A 15,729-nucleotide genomic window follows, 5' to 3' on the forward strand; every position below is an offset into this window, starting at 1 on the left:
ACTGAGATGTCACTCGACGCCCAAAACTGACCCTGACTGAGTGAATCATCGAGGAGAGGATGACTAGAAACAATCACAGGAGATTAGGGAAGTTTGGTAATGTAGAAATTTAATTAAAAAAAAGAAAAGAAAGAAGCTCAGTAATACATACAGTGCAAATCGAGGAGGATTCCATGTAATCAGGTACTGCGTACTTCCATATAGCCATGATGAATGATTACATTTTTGTGCATATTTTGCTTTTCATTACACACAAGCTGCTTTCAGTATTTCTCCTTCATGAAATCTTGACAAGGTTGTGGGTCTCCCACCCGAGGCAGGAAACCAGAAGGGGAAAGAAACCCCATCGTGCACAGGGAGAACATGCAAACTCTTTAAAAAAACAAAAAAAGAAAGGCTCTCGAGCCCAACATGGATTCGAACTGCTAACAACTCATTAACGACCCTGCAAGACGTGTCCATCAGATGTTGGTGTCGGTCACTCTCAGCTTGGCCAGAGCGGCGATGGCGTCGTTGCGCTCCATCTGTTTGAGCAGCCTCACGAGGTGATCCACCGTCCAGTCGGGGTTCCTGCTGGTCACCCCCTCCAGCACGGCTCTCAGGGGGCTCTTGCTCTCCTTCATGGAGTAGGTGTACGTGATCCAGGTGGACGGGAAGGAGCACAGGGAGGCCAGGTGCTTGGTGTTCTTTATTCCCCGGCTCTCGGGGTCCAACAAGATCACCAGCTCCTCCAAAACATCCAGATTGTCCAACACTGTCTGCAAAGGCGCTGACAGGATGGCGGCGTCTGTGTGTGAAAGACACACTCGGCATTAGAGACTGACAGACAGGAAATCATGCAAGATCCTCAAACTTTCCAAGTATGACTGTGAGCTTACAGAGCTGCACTGAGAATCCATTACAAACAATATTGAGACCAGAAGACAATGAAACGTTTGGTCACATGTAGCTGGAACTCAAAAATTAAGTCATTTCAATTAAAAAGACATATGTAGAAAGAAACATAAAACAACATGAGCAGAATAACTTTAAAGTTGACACATTTCGACATCTGAGCAGTGATCCTGACCACCTGAACCGAGCCACCAGCTGAACGACGAGAGGAGAGTTGTTTTTACTCACTGAGGATTTCCTCCACATCACTGTTCCTGAAGGCTGCGTTGACGTACGACGGTCTTCTGTTGAAACTCCCAGCTGTGCGCCAACCTGGACAGTTCGGACAAGCTCGTTATTCCCAAGTGTCACTCTGAAAATTACAGATTAACTGCAGTGAAATTACAGCCTGGGAGGAAGTCATGTATTTATCTCTCTAAAAGCTCCGCCCACACATTTGTGCCCCACCAGTTAACTCTTTGTTGGACACTTTTTTTCCACACAGAAAGTTCATAACATCCGCTCAGATCTCTCCAGCACTACCGTCGGCCCTCCCCCAACTGCAGACTCACTGTCTGAGGTCGTCCAGCCCCTCTGCTCCTCCTCCGACGCCACACAGGACGAGGCTGGAGGATGTCATCAGAAAAATGAGGCCGTCCAACTGTGGCCTGCGCCTCTTCCCTTCAGGCCCACGTCTCTTCCACCTCTCCACCCATCATGATCACCTAGGTCATGAACCACTCCCCCTCTGGCTGGCCGTATCCCATCTGGATTAAAAACTGCCATCACCAGACCACTTCTGACTAAACCTACCCTGGATTCTCAAGTGCTCTCCAACTCCTGGCCCATATCCAGCCTTCTCGGGGGGTAAAAGAAAAAAGAAAAAGAACAGCTGCAGCACAACCGCCTTAAAAGCAACAACCTTTCTGACCTAACAGCTGCGTTTGATACATTCCGACCACAACATCCTCCTTCTGCAGAACTGGTTTACTTCATTTTTGACCGGCAGAACCGAACGGATCTCACACCCACGATGTCACCTGTGGCGTCCCCCAGGGCTCTGCGCTGGGTCCGCCCCACCCCATCTACCTGCCCTCCCTGTGGGACGTCATTAGCAGCAGTGAACTGTCACTCCCAAGCCTCCCGTCTTGATCCATCTGCAGCGAGCAGAGCAATGTGGAGCTGCTTTATTTATTTATTTATTCATTTTCCCATGGTGATGATGAGGAAAAAATACCAGTGTGATGCACAAGTCACAGTATCTTGTCCAATAAAGAGGTGAACCATGACTGGCTTACTCGTCTTTTGTTTCACGCTTTCAGTACCTCTTCTTCTCCTCATGTAAAAACCCAGGGCAGCGAGCACGATGCACACCACGACAACTGATGATACAGTCCCTGCAGAAAGAGGTGAAAAAGTTAGGCAACAAAATAAATGTACCTGTCAGGTAATGAGGAGAGTGTTTCACTTACAAATGACTGGCAGATGAGGTGAAGGTATGCTGTGTGGTTGAGGTTTCTGAGGTGGGAGGAAAAGTACGCAGTCAAGTTCCTGTGAAATGATCCTCCTGCTTTGAATTCATGCTATGCTGTGTTTTCATTAGATGCTTTCAGTCAATCCTCTAACTTGAATGACTTTGAAGAGATGTAAACCGATAAGGAGGCGACTTTTGGATTAAACTGGCAAAGTGTAATCAGAAGAATTCAGAATCGACTGACTCAAACAGTGAACTGGGGAAGTTTGAAAAGTGTGTTTGCTTTCTGCTTAAATTTAGACTTGTGATGGAGTCACTTCTAACACAGGAAACTCAGTGACTCACTCTAAAAGCAAGGCTGCCATTCCTTAGAAAATGGTTACATATATTGTGTCTGGGTTGATAATGACAAGCCAAGTGTATGTCAGTAATGATCTTTCATTCCTTCAATCACTATACTGTAGCGTAGTGGCTTGCACTTTCACCTCACAGCAAGAATCTCCCTTGTTTGAGTGCTTGAAAGAACTCATGTGTGGAGTTTGTATGTTTTTGTTCAGCGTGAGTTTTCTCTAGGTAGTTCTGGGTCTTCCCACAAAGACAAGGGTGATAGAGTGGCATGGATAGATGGATCGATAGATAGATAGATAGATAGATAGATAGATAAAGATTAGCACCCAAAGCATTTCTAATTTTAAAGTCTATAGAAATACTGAATGCATTAAAAGTCAGTATGTTGTAGTTACACATTTCAAGGCCTTAAGTGACCTCAAGTATTTCAAACAGGCAGTACAAAAAACAGCTGTGGTCAAACTACATCCGGCACAGTCAGACATTCCAAAGCCTCAGTGACTGCAACCCCCACTGACCACTCAGTGATGAACTGTACAGTCTGATGGACTAAAGAGAGAATGATGTCTCCATATCAGGGGAAAAAAGAAATGTGTACAATTTATTTTTTCAATATTTTTCTATGATGTCTGCTCTATTATTATTATTATTATTATTATTATTATTATTATTATTATTATTATTATTACTATTATGATTATTGAAAAAGGATGGCTGGAAAAATGTGAGAGAAAAGAAAACTATTTTAAGGGGTGCGTTCAGGGACCGCTCACCTCACTCAATCTGTCGGGGACTGTGGGCGAACTGGTCCTGTGGAAAAGATGAAAAACAACTCCTGACATTTTAAAGACAGAAAGAGTTTACACGAGTAAAAAAAATACACTCAAACTAACGTGGGCGCTGCTGTTTTGCGCCGCGGCAACAGTTTCCCCCCGACTTTGTAGTCTCTCACCTGGGCGCAGCGCACACGGTGTCCGCGGTCAGGCTGCAGTTTCTCGCCGCGTTTTGTCCCGCCGGGCACCGCGTGCAGTCCCGACACAAGAGGCTCTTTCCGTCGTTGAAAGTGCCACCTTTGCACGGTGAGGTCGTTGACTCGTGTCGACCTCCATCATCATCGTAGCCACAGTTCGGAGTCACCCCCTTTCCTGCGATCATAAAACATAACGGAATATATTCGAACCTGACGGGACATGATAGAATAATAGGACGCGTGTTGACCTACCTGGCGGTACAGGTGTGGTTCTGCATAAAACGCAGCGTCCCTGCGTCTTGTCCCAGCGCGTGGTCAGGTCGCCTCCACATTTGACAGAGTGCGCCATTATTGTCAACAAACTGCGCTCAAGAGTCACGAAAGAGTCACAGTAGAGAGCAGAGTTCCACCCCTGACTTAAAGGAAAAAAATATATAAGTGATGTCTAGTTGAGAAGGCGGCGCAGTGGAGTGTGAAGCCTTTTAAAAGCAGAATATCTTTGTATATATATATATAAAAAAAAAAAAAAGAGGAACCAGTGCTGGTGGAGTTTCTGCAGTTCGTTAGAATTTGGTACACAGAGTGTGTGGGGGAGAGTTCTTTCCTTTTCCTTTTCCTCAGACTGGCTACTCCTTTTTATGCTACTCTGAAAATTTTCCATCGTCCACCTCAGCACCTCAGTATTTACCTTCTGGCAAAGTGTTGGCTTTGTTTCCCTCACATTTTTCCACCCCTCATTTTGTGGTGAGTTGTTTAAATTGCTCATTATGTTCCGGGTGCGTTTTAAAGTTTGAAGATCTAGGAAAAATATTAAAAAAAAAAATTTTTCAGTATGAAACTTATTCTGCTTGCCTTAATTAGTGTGATCAACATAGAAAATGAAAATGGGTCATTTCACATATTTGCAACCACCCCCTGCTTGTTTATATGACAGAGATACTGTTTGGGTCAGTTTGACCCAGCAGTCAGACTGGAGGTAAAAGGGTGTCAAAAATGCCAGATTATTTCTTTATTTGCATTACAGCTGTGAAACATATTTCACCACAAATACACACACAGACACACACACACGCAGGTGTTATGACTTTTGACAAGAACCATTTATGTTCTCACAGGAAACTTCCACCCACGTTCAGTGGAAGATGAAGACTATCTTGAGCTAAATTCTGATTGTAATGATTCTGATTTTGAACCACATGAGGGAGATGTTCCTATAGATATTCCTAGAGATATTCCTATACCCCCAAGCAAGACATTCATGTCAAAAAATGGTGAAATACAGTGGTCCTCCTCATCCCCAAATATGCATCAGTCTGCAGGAATCATAAAGACAGTGCCAGGGCCCACTACGATGGCAGTGACTCGTGTGACAGACATCAGGTCAGCTTTTGAGCTGGTCATGCTTAATTCAATACAGAAAATCAATCAATCAATCAATCAATCAATCAATCAATCAATCAATTTATTTTTGTATAGCCCAGTATCACAACAACAGTTGCCTCAGAGGGCTTCAAGATGTTACATTGATTGGTAAAAATAAAAACAGTGAATAAGCATAATAATATGTCAAATTCACAGTAACGAGACAAAACGAAGCAATCACCGCCTTAGACCCTCACATCCGGCAAGAAAAAAACTCCAAAAACCCAGTGGGAAAAGAAGAAATCTTGTGGAGAACCACAGTATGGAGGGATCCCACTCCCAGGGACGGACAGCTTTGGCAACAGCTAGCATGAGACAATAAGAAGTAAAGCCTCGGACTATGTTGAGTACAGTCCGTTGGACGGTCCAGCACAGGAACTACGGATCCCAGAAGTAGAACTGAAGCCAGTCCGCGTGCAGGACCAACAGGAGTGTCCTCCCGGTCCGGACGGAGCTTGTTCGTAGGCCCTCGTGATAGTGGAGTCAGCAACTGAAACTGGAGAAGACTCCCCTCGAAGGGGGGGACAACAGGTGAAAAGCAATGAACGGACTAAAGGGAATAACATTCAGACATTAGAGGATAGGGCTCAGTGCACCGTACTTCCCACAGCATTCTAGCTCCTAGGGCAGCTTTGTGAATAGTTTAGTATTTAAACTAGTATTTAGTTAGTATAGTTTAGATAGTTTAGTTTAGTTTAATTTGGTTTGGTTTAATTTGGTTTAGTTTAGTTTAGTTTAGTTTAGTTTAGTTTAGTTTAGTTTGGTTTAGTTTAGTTTAGTTTAGTTTAGTTAAGTTTAGTTCAAAATCATTCTGGATCTGGACTAATCTGGGACTGAGGTGTTTTATCCAGACACCAGCTATACATTGAACATGCAGGTTTACACTGGAAATCCAGTCGGAGGAGCCCCGGAGAAGAATCAAGGCAAAATTCAAATGTTATGTTTCAACATCATCTAAAACTATTGTTTGATATGTTGGTCTTTCAAAAGTAATAAAGTGGTGACACAATTAAAAAACATGTTTAAACATGTATATTTTTAGAAAAAAGCGAATTATCCTAATTGAACCTGTAAGAGGTAAAGAAGACCACTGCACTAAATAGTGATAGAATAGTTTGTAATGAAGGAATAACAAAGCTTGTTAGGATTTTTTTGGCTTCAGTCATCTTTTGGACGGTTAAACATGCACCGGGTCAAACTGACCAGGGAACATCACTGCTGTTCCTGACAAATGAACATAATAGGAGGGGAAATAAATATTCAGCCTTTGTCTTTCTGTCAAGAGTTTCATTCTCCATTCATGATCGTGTTCTTTTGGTTATTGCACTGCGGTCTGGTCACTGCTGTTTTTCAACTCTGCGAACCCAGTTGAACTTGGACTCAGAGTAAAAATCAGACCTTTTCCTCTTTTTAGATGTTCCTCTTGCAGTTTCTAAATTGCACTGACAGTTTGGAGAACATTTGGACATACATTGTCACTTTTTTGCCCTCTTTTTAAAGGCCACTATTTAGAAACAGTGGCATGTAAGTCTATTTATTTTCACATAATTGATGCTGTGTGATCTCGGCAGGATTATTGCTGAACTAATACTGGCCTTCAGATTAATGAGACTAGTGAGAGACAACACGGCAATAGTGAACTATTTCTTCTGGAATATGGAATGACAGTGTCAAGACAACACTTTGACAAAAGCTCATTTGCAACAGAGAGCATGGACGACATTGTGTCATTATTATCATATTATGTTAACATGAGTTTGTTGGTGTTACAGAAAATTTATTCAAATGAGGCGAACATCAGATACACCAAATCAGCGAAAGTGAATGAGTGCCAGGCAGTTAGGGGCAGATGGCAATCTGGCCAGTAGATCCTGCTGAATGGTGCATCAGGGACAGCTAATGGGTGCATGCAATGCTGACTGAAAAATAAATGGGTGTATGCCAAAAACCCTGGACTTCTCTACTGTTATCGTGCAATGAAATGGAAACGACTGCAATCTGAAGGCAGAATACAATCCACTAACATATGAATTGAAAACTCACCAGCAACAATTTTTAACGTCTTTGTTCTCTTGCAAATGTTGAACTTCCCTCTGTGCAGCTTGAATAGATTTGACCTTACTCATCCCCTTTGGATCCAACCTTTCATCTGTGTGCTTTTACACAACGTAAATGAGTGAATGAGGTATCCTCACATTTGTGTTGTAATAGCGACTCTACCTTCATGTGCTAAACAGAGGTTTGTGTATATTAATAGGTTCATAATGCTAACCTGAGCGCTTTGACCTGTGCATTCATTGTATGGGAGGAGAGGAGCTGAGCCGCCTCCCCCTCCACAGGATGCAGGGGCAGTACTGCTGAAGCAGCAGGATGATGGAGCTTATCTCCAGCTGGAGAGGATTTCCCCTCGACCGTGTGTTACCTGCTCAGTGTCACTTAAAGTTGGCAAGCTGCAAGTACTGCTAGTCGGGGATGGACTTGTGTCTTGGATGCAGCACTGCCTCAGGTTTGTTGATTTTATTTGAAATATATCTGTTTTTTGAAGAAGTTCACTCACCATTACCGTGGCTTTCACCGCTGTTTGTAATAATTAATTTGTAAAGAAGAGAGCTTATTTCAGATTATTTTACTTTGGTGATCCTTTGACAGAGCACATGTAAATGATCTCTGACAGGGTTTTTGGAAGATATTAAGTTTTGTGCACTAACACTTTTTATATGTTCATAGGTTCTAAATCAATGGAAGAGTCCTGACATCCAAGTGGTCCCAACCTCTGCTGGTAGTTTTCTGCCTTCGCCTTGCTTTATCATGTTTTCTGGGGCAAGAAGAGACTCTGCCATCGAAACCAAAGGATGCTCCAGATCCAGTGGGATTGCAGTGAGTGTAGGATCAGCAGTGCCTCGGGGGACTACTCAGGATGGGACAATAGGTCGGCGAACATCCATGCCCTGTCAACCGAAATCCATCATGGTCGTCCGTTCCGCACCTTCGGAGGGGAGCATCCAGTGTGAAAGCCACCTGATAAATGTACGACAGTGAGTTGTATCGTAAGAGATGTGACTCTGCTGATTTTGTCCATATTATCGAGAGCTCACTACACTTGCCAGGCTGTTTCTTTGTCTTTTGTGAACAGAAAATTAAAATTCTTTGACAAAACGAAGTCTGACTTTCCTCAAGGTCAGTGGTTCCAGACCTTTTTCTTGAGGGATCCAAATTTTCTCCATTGTAAACAGAGGCGACAACCCTCACAACAATTGATTTTAATGTTCCAGTCCAGGTTGAGAACATGAGATCAACCATGTATTATACAAAAAACTGTCATCAAGCAATTAAGTCTGGACTCACTGAACTCTAATCTCGAAGTGTGTTACAATAATCTTGACAATGATCAAGGTTGTGCTGAGCGGCTTTACATCTCTATCTGGTTCTTGTGTTTTCCTTCTACCAGATGGACCCGGACGGAGGCCTCCCACTTCCCGACATCATGCCAGGTACTCTTCCAGAGCTTGCAACATCCAAGCGACGCCACAAAAGCACTAACGACATTCCTTACAAGGGCAACGTTTGTCTGCTCGCCCCTTCCCCTCTTTCCCTCACAGACACTGAGGAAGCCTTTTTGCGTCGCTGCTCCCTGAGAGACGGCAGTGGCGTTTCACGGTATCCTCGCCACGCCCTCAGCGTGCCCAACATGGCCAGTCCCCTTCGTGCCATCAGCAGCAGTCCTCTCCAAAGCTGCCCGCTCTCACCCGCGCACAGCAGCGCGTCCAGTCCGGCCCGGGAGCTGGAGAGACTTGCTAAAGCGCGGAGTAAACTCCTGGAGAGTGAGAGCCACCAAACCCCGACCCTCACACCCGAAACCAGAGAACAGCTCCGCTACGTCTCCAAAGACGGGAAATGCCGGGTGAACCTGGGTCACATTTCTGAGAGGGGACGTTTCCTTTCCGATATTTTCACCTCCTTCGTGGACCTGCAGTACCGCTGGTTTCTGTTTGTTTTCATGATGTGCTACATCACTACCTGGTTCTTGTTTGCCGGCCTCTACTTTGTCAGCGCCTACGTCAGAGGTGACCTGGGACAGGATCGACCTCTCGGCGCCTCCGAGAGTCACCTCTTAGACCAAGGGCCCTGCTACTTGGGCATAGATGGCTTCATTTCGGCTTTGCTCTTCTCCGTGGAGACCCAGCGCACCATCGGCTATGGATCGCGCACCGTGTCCCCCGCCTGCCGCGAGGGCGTGCTGCTGGTCATGATGCAGTGCATCGTGGGGTCCATGATAGACGCGCTCATGGTGGGCTGCATGTTCGTGAAGATCTCCCGGCCGAAGAAGCGGGCCGAGACGCTTCTGTTCAGCCGCACTTGCGTGATTGCGAACCGCGACGACCAGCTGTGCTTGATGTTTCGCCTGGGAGACCTGCGAGAAAGCCACATGGTGGACGCCAAGGTCCGCGCGAAGCTGATCAAGTCCCGCCAAACGGCCGAAGGCGAATTCCTGCCTCTCGAACAGACGGAGATTAACCTGGGTTATGAAAGTGGATCAGACAGGCTGTTTCTGGTGGAGCCTCAAGTGATTCAGCACAACATTGATTCCAGCAGTCCGCTGTGGGAGCTCGGCCCCGAGCAGCTCAAGAGGCAACAGTTTGAGATCATCGTCATCTTGGAAGGAATTGTTGAAGCTACAGGTGAGCAGTCGATAGTAGCAGCGGTAGTTGTTGTAACTCGTGAAAAAAATGTTCGCATTTACGATAAAAGCACCAACACTGGCACTGAAAGTCATCTTTGATTTTATTTCCATGCTCACCAACTTAAAGTTTGCTGAAGGTGTTTATGAAAATGTCAGGATTATTGGTTCTATTTGCATCCCGATGGTTTGACTATGAAGACGTTAAGACTCAGTTTACACAATGTTTCCTGCGTTTCCATCGCAGAAGCGTTTTGTATTTCCGCAATTAAAAACGATGTTGGTTTACAGGAAAACAACTTTCAAGTTGCATTTTCAGTGCCTATAAAAAGTTTTCTTTTCAGTCTTTCATTTGTATCCGTGGGTGTTGATTGGAAGAAACCATTAAACTGACCCGTGGTGGTGCTGGTGCTGGTGTAAGCTGTGAGGTATGTGTGGTTATTCTGTGACTTGAAAACCATTTATAGCTGCTGTCATGAAGAAACTGAAACTACTGACCAGGGAATAGAGGCTTCTCTATTTCACTGCAAAAAGGGCAACACCATCCTCATTGCCATTCCTGAAGCAAGTAAGTCAGAGAAAAACAGGATGTTTCTCGTGCAGTCATTTGAAACCAGTTCAGTTAAGTTGCTTGTTTGTTGCACGTTCATAAAAGACATAATAAATTAGCATGTCCACCTTTTTTGGAGGATGTATTTTGATTAGATCGATTTGTTTTTCTCACCACACAGTCTCTGAAAGTGATCAAAATTTCAAGACTATACATGAAAATTTTGACATTTCCTAAATGAACCCAATATAATATCCTTTAAATGATGAATATGCTCAGCTTTTTGGGAAACTACCTTCTGACAGGCAGCGAAGAATCATTTTTCCTTTTTTGTGAGTTTTTCCCAACACCTCCCTAGTTTGTCCTTATCTATCTGTGAAATGCTGATCGCAGGGAAAAAAACCCTCCCTGTTTCAATGTGCAGCAGCAGTTTTTGCATGTGGAAAATGTTGGGCATCTGTGCACTGAGATGGGTATAGATACCACAGACACCACAGCCAGGAAACACACTTTGACACCTACTTCAAAACTGAGTTCTCGGTGTAGAAAATGTTTACGTCTAATATGTTGTCAACTTTCAAACATGAGGATTTCAACTGTTGAATGGACATTACTGGCTGCACAGAGGCGCTCCAGTGTGTGTTTCTTGAAGTAGACTTTAAGGTTTGTTTTGGATTAATTTCCTGCTGAGGAATTAGCCATGGTGGGTTTTTTTTTTGTTTTTGTTTTTTTTTTTTTGTTAACTGACTGCAAGGTATTTGCTTCAAGGACTTGCAGATGCCAAGTGAAACTCTTTGTTTCCTCTCACTGAACAATGTTTCCTGTGCCAGTGGTTATCATGCAGGTGCGAGGCTAAATATGTGCACCTCTCAAGATAACAGTCAGCAAAATGTACTATTTTTTTAATTTGATTTTTTTCTCCCCAGTTTGTTTTTCTTCTCTCCATCATCTGTGGATGAGAAGCTTCATTGTCTCATCCAGGTGCTGCTTCACACTTGACTCTTGAGCTGAGGCCGCATTAAGGTTTTCACCTCCGCCTCACAAGAACTTCTGTATAAAGTCAGAGATTTTACAGCCTTATGATTGTCAAACCTCTCCTGGAAATGTTGAAATAGTCCAAAAAAAAAAGACTAATTGAAGGAGTGTTTTGTGTTTAGTGGCTGTTCACCCAGATGATGACGATGCAAAATGACTCAGATTCATAGGAACCAGTTTTGATTGAATCTATAGTTTTTTTTCCTTAAGTTTTAAGACACATCATATTAATAATCAAAAAATGTGACTTTCCTAATAGTAAGTGTTACTTAAGTTGAGGAGAATGTGGTACCGTGGTCACAAGTTTCAAAAATCCTTTTAAAAATTTCAACATGCATGAAAAAACATCTTTCCTCAGTTGAGAAAGAGCGTCGGTGTGCAACAGTGTGACTCTTGCTTTTAGCTGTTTTAAAGCACATTAGAGACATATCTGAGTCTTTTTTCCTTGATTTCATAGTTTAAATGCAACTCTGTGGAATTCCTCTTTAATTATCTCATCTAAATGCAAAGTGATTAGAAATAAAGAAAGGCTATTTTAGTGGTAGCTATTTGTTTGAGGCTTTTTTAATTTATCATATGAAAAATATCAATGACAATTAAATTGTTTCATCCGTTAGTTTTACACTCATAAAACATTTTTACAATTTCATTTGTGATTAATATGGCCTCTTAAAGAAGGATAATTTTTGATAATATATTCTAGGTTTTTGTGATTTGTAAGGTAAAACGGTAACGAATAAAATATAAGGGATGATCTATTTGTGTGAGTTTTTTATGTGAATCATGTGAATTCAAAATGTATAAATGAAACTTTCTTTGCTTCAGTCAGATCCTAAGAAAAACAAATTTTCCCACTGTATTTTTATTTTTTTTCTGTTTGATTTCACTTGTACCTGCTGCATGCTTCCTCACATCTGTAAACAAAATCCATTTATTAAAACAGTTTTTGAATCCTTTAGAGACTTACGAAACAATAAGCAAACGTTGCTAGAACATGTAAAATAGTAACAGTAATGTTTCTCTCATGCACACAAATACTCACTGCTGTCATGAAGCTCTAATTTGAGCTCAGGTGCGTCTCGTCTCTGCTGATCATCCTCCAGACGCTCTGCAGCTTCACTGGCTATGGCAGATTCATCTGATCGGACTGATTTGAAAAAACTCGCCTCGTCTATATGCGGCCTCACAGTGGCCAGAGCGCGTCAGAGCACAAACCGAGCAGGAAGTCAGAGGGTTTGATGTAGATCCGGGATTGTATCGAGGCCCTAATCTGATAAATAGACGCCAGTCGTATTGCTCTTTCTATACTGCATTGGCAGAGCCCAAAGCACTTTACTCTGTATTATCACATTCACCCATTCACACATTCACACACCAGTGGAGGCGGCTGCCCTTGCAAGGCGCTCAAGCCGTCCACCGGGAGCAGTTAGGGGTTCAGTGTCTCGCCCAAGATATGTCTAATATGTTATTGTTTTTCCAAACATGAGGATTTAAATGGTCAAAGGGACGTCCCTGGCTGCACAGAGGCTCCAGTCTGTGTTTCTTGAAGTCAACCTCAAGGTTTGTTTTGGATTAATGTCCTGCTGAGGAATTGGCTGACTGCGAGGTATTTGCTTCAAGGACTTGCAGATGCCAAGTGAAACTCTTTGTTTCCTCTCACTGAACAATGTTTCCTGTGCCAGTGGTTATCATGCAGTTGCAAAGCTAAATATGTGCACCTCTCAAGATAACAGTCAGCAAAATGTACTATTTTTTTAATTTAATTTTTTTTCTCCCCAGTTTGTTTTTCTTCTCTCCATCATCTGTGGATGAGAAGCTTCATTGTCTCATCCAGGTGCTGCTTCGCACTTGACTCTTGAGCTGAGGCCACATTAAGGTTTTCACCTCTCAGATATTTGTCATGGCCTCTCAAGAACGTCTGTATAAACTCAGAGACTTCACAGCCTTTATTCACGATTGTGAAACCTCTCCTGAAAATGTTGAAATAGTCCAAAAAGTGACTAATTGAAGGAGTGTTTTGTGTTTAGTGGCTGTTCACCAGGATCACGACGACGCAAAATGACTCACATTTATAGGAACCAGCTTTGATTGAATCTGCTGGGGGGGGGGTCTTAAGTTTTAAGACACATCATATTATTAATCAAAAAATGTGACTTTCCAAATCTTAAGTGTTGCTAAAGTTGAGGAGAATGTGATACCGTGGTCACAAGTTTCACAAATCCTTTTAAAAATTTCCACATGAATGAAAAAAAAAGTATCTTTCCTCAGTTGAGAAAGAGCATCGGTGTGAGCAACAGTGTGACTCTTGCTTTTAGCTGTTTTAAAGCACATTATAGACAAATCTGAGTCTTTTTTCCTTGATTTCATAGTTTAAATGCAACTCTGTGGAATTCCTCTTTAATTATCTCATCTAAATGCAAAGTGATTAAAAATAAAGGCTATTTTAGTGGTAGTTATTTGTTCGAGCCTGAAGTTTGCTTTTTCAATTCATCATATGAAAAATATCAATGACAATTAAATTGTTTCATCGGCTAGTTTTACACTCATAAAACATTTTTACAGTTTCATCTGTGACTATTTTGGCCTCTTGAAAAAGGGATAATTTTTGATAATATATTCTAGATTTTAACATTGTTATAGCATATAAGGGATGAACTATTTCAGTTTTTTTTTTTAATGTGAATTCAAAATGCATAATGCTATTTGAAAATTTCTGTGTTTCAGTCAGATCATGAGAAAAACAAATTTTCCCACTATATTTTTATTGTTAAATTTTGATTTCACCTGTGCCTGCTGCATGCTTTCTCAAATCTGCAAATAAAATCCATTTATAAAGGCAGATTGTAAAACCTTTAGAGACTTATGAAACAATAAGCAAACATTGCTAGAACATGTAAAATAGTAACAGTAATGTTTCTTTCATGCAGACAAACATTCACTGCGATTGTCATGAAGCTCTAATTTGAGCTCAGGTGCGTCTCGTCTCTGCTGATCATCCTCCAGACGCTCTGCAGCTTCACTGGGTCCAGCTGTGGCAGATTCATCTGATCGGATTGATTTGAAAAAACTCGAATCGTCTATATGCGGCCTCACAGTGGCCAGAGCGCGTCAGAGCACAAACCGAGCAGGAAGTCAAAGGGCTTGATGTAGATCCGGGATTGTATCGAGGCTCTAATCTGATGAAGAGTTTAGAAGAAAGTTGCTGTGAAGGTTCTAATAAGCACAATGGCCTCAATCAATCATATCTGAAGCTGGAAATCCCTGGAACTCTTGTGGAGCCAGCAGTGATCTGGGGAGAAAGGTCGGTCTCCTCCGGACAGATCTGGAAATGTCTGTGCACCAAACACTTCCCATCCAACCTGATGGAGCGTGAGAGGTGCTGCGACAAGGAATGGACCAAACTCATCAAAAAACATGGCATTGTCTTTAAAAAGACTTGAGGCTGCGGCTGATGCCCAAGATGCACCAACAAAGTTTCGACCAAAGGCTGTGAATACTTACAAATGTGATCCCTGAGTTTTTTTCTAAAGTTTCAAAACATTTCCAAACATTAAAAAAAACAAAAGTTATGTAAAATTAAAAAAATGTTATTATTATTATGGTATAATAAGAGTAAAAGGATTGATTTAATCTGGTTTGGAGTAAAACTGAAATGTAAAAAAGGCCTCTGTATTGTAATTACTGCTGTATATTTAAATATCACCATATTTGACTTAATTTTACATTAATCTGCTGGATCATTTTCAAGTGTACACATCCCAGAAATGTGCACTCTATGATGAGAATAACTAAAAGTAACTTACCCACAGAAGGAAGTGAATGTCTATCATGTGCAAATGAATAAATACTGGTTTACTCTGGCATTTCCGAATAAATACATGACAATTACAGTTTGTTTCATCAGTGTTCTGAAAAAAAAAACAATGACATATCCTCGTCTTTTCAAACACAGGGATGATGTGCCAGGCAAAAACCTCTTACATTGAAACCGAGATCGAGTGGGGGGCTCGCTTCGAGCCGTGCATGACCCTGGAGAAGGGCTCGTTCCGAGTGGACCTGCGGCGCTTCCACAGCACCTACCAGGTCCCGCTGCCCACCTGCAGCGCCAGCCAGGCAAACCAGCTCATGGCTCTTGCTGATGTCCAGCTGCAAGGTCAAAAGGTCGCCAGGTCCTGGGAGACGTGGGCCGAGGCTGCGGCCGAGGACGAGAGGGGGAAGGCAGCGAGCCGCGGAGGGTTCACCATCGACAACATTCAAGAGGAGAGAGCGTCTGAGGGGAATGGAAGTCAGAACAGCGCGGAGAAGATCATGTAATACCCGTCAAACATGAGGCACGTGGGCCAAGATCGACCCGCAACAGGCTCCAATCCGGCCCGCCA

The 15,729-nt window shown here is 42.7% G+C and overlaps 2 protein-coding genes across 5 annotated transcripts; one reads left to right on the forward strand and one right to left on the reverse strand.

Annotated features, from left to right (window-relative positions):
* Window positions 1–88: 88 nt before the first annotated feature.
* igflr1 (IGF-like family receptor 1) lies at window positions 89–14,307 on the reverse strand. 4 transcript variants are annotated; one of them, XM_030102171.1, is made up of 8 exons: window positions 14,290–14,307; window positions 3,918–4,081; window positions 3,648–3,840; window positions 3,469–3,505; window positions 2,346–2,391; window positions 2,172–2,270; window positions 1,123–1,206; window positions 89–787 (listed from the first exon to the last, which is right to left on the reverse strand). In XM_030102171.1, exons 2-8 carry the CDS (start codon window positions 4,012–4,014, stop codon window positions 462–464), a joined length of 882 nt encoding a protein of 293 aa, XP_029958031.1. In that variant the 5' UTR covers window positions 4,015–4,081; window positions 14,290–14,307; the 3' UTR covers window positions 89–461. The 4 variants fall into 4 exon arrangements, with proteins under 4 accessions (XP_029958031.1, XP_029958030.1, XP_029958029.1 ...); XM_030102170.1 differs by lacking the exon at window positions 14,290–14,307 and adding an exon at window positions 4,354–4,445; XM_030102169.1 differs by lacking the exon at window positions 14,290–14,307 and having other exon boundaries at window positions 3,918–4,322.
* On the forward strand, window positions 7,896–15,664 carry kcnj20 (potassium inwardly rectifying channel subfamily J member 20). The gene is made up of 3 exons (XM_030102277.1): window positions 7,896–8,114; window positions 8,536–9,766; window positions 15,303–15,664. Exons 1-3 carry the CDS (start codon window positions 7,896–7,898, stop codon window positions 15,662–15,664), a joined length of 1,812 nt encoding a protein of 603 aa, XP_029958137.1.
* Window positions 15,665–15,729: the final 65 nt, after the last annotated feature.

Source organism: Salarias fasciatus, chromosome 11, assembly GCF_902148845.1.
Source record: "Salarias fasciatus chromosome 11, fSalaFa1.1, whole genome shotgun sequence".
Taxonomy (NCBI): domain Eukaryota; kingdom Metazoa; phylum Chordata; class Actinopteri; order Blenniiformes; family Blenniidae; genus Salarias; species Salarias fasciatus.

Coding starts and splice junctions, on each gene's coding strand:
- kcnj20 (XM_030102277.1), top strand. CDS start 7,896: ATGTTTTCTGGGGCAAGAAGAGACTCTGCCATCGAAACCAAAGGATGC. Junction 8,115..8,535: donor GTGAAAGCCACCTGATAAAT/GTACGACAGTGA, acceptor TCCTTCTACCAG/ATGGACCCGGACGGAGGCCT. Junction 9,767..15,302: donor AGGAATTGTTGAAGCTACAG/GTGAGCAGTCGA, acceptor TTTCAAACACAG/GGATGATGTGCCAGGCAAAA.
- igflr1 (XM_030102171.1), bottom strand. CDS start 4,014: ATGGCGCACTCTGTCAAATGTGGAGGCGACCTGACCACGCGCTGGGAC. Junction 3,841..3,917: donor AACCACACCTGTACCGCCAG/GTAGGTCAACAC, acceptor TTATGATCGCAG/GAAAGGGGGTGACTCCGAAC. Junction 788..1,122: donor TGATGTGGAGGAAATCCTCA/GTGAGTAAAAAC, acceptor TTTCACACACAG/ACGCCGCCATCCTGTCAGCG.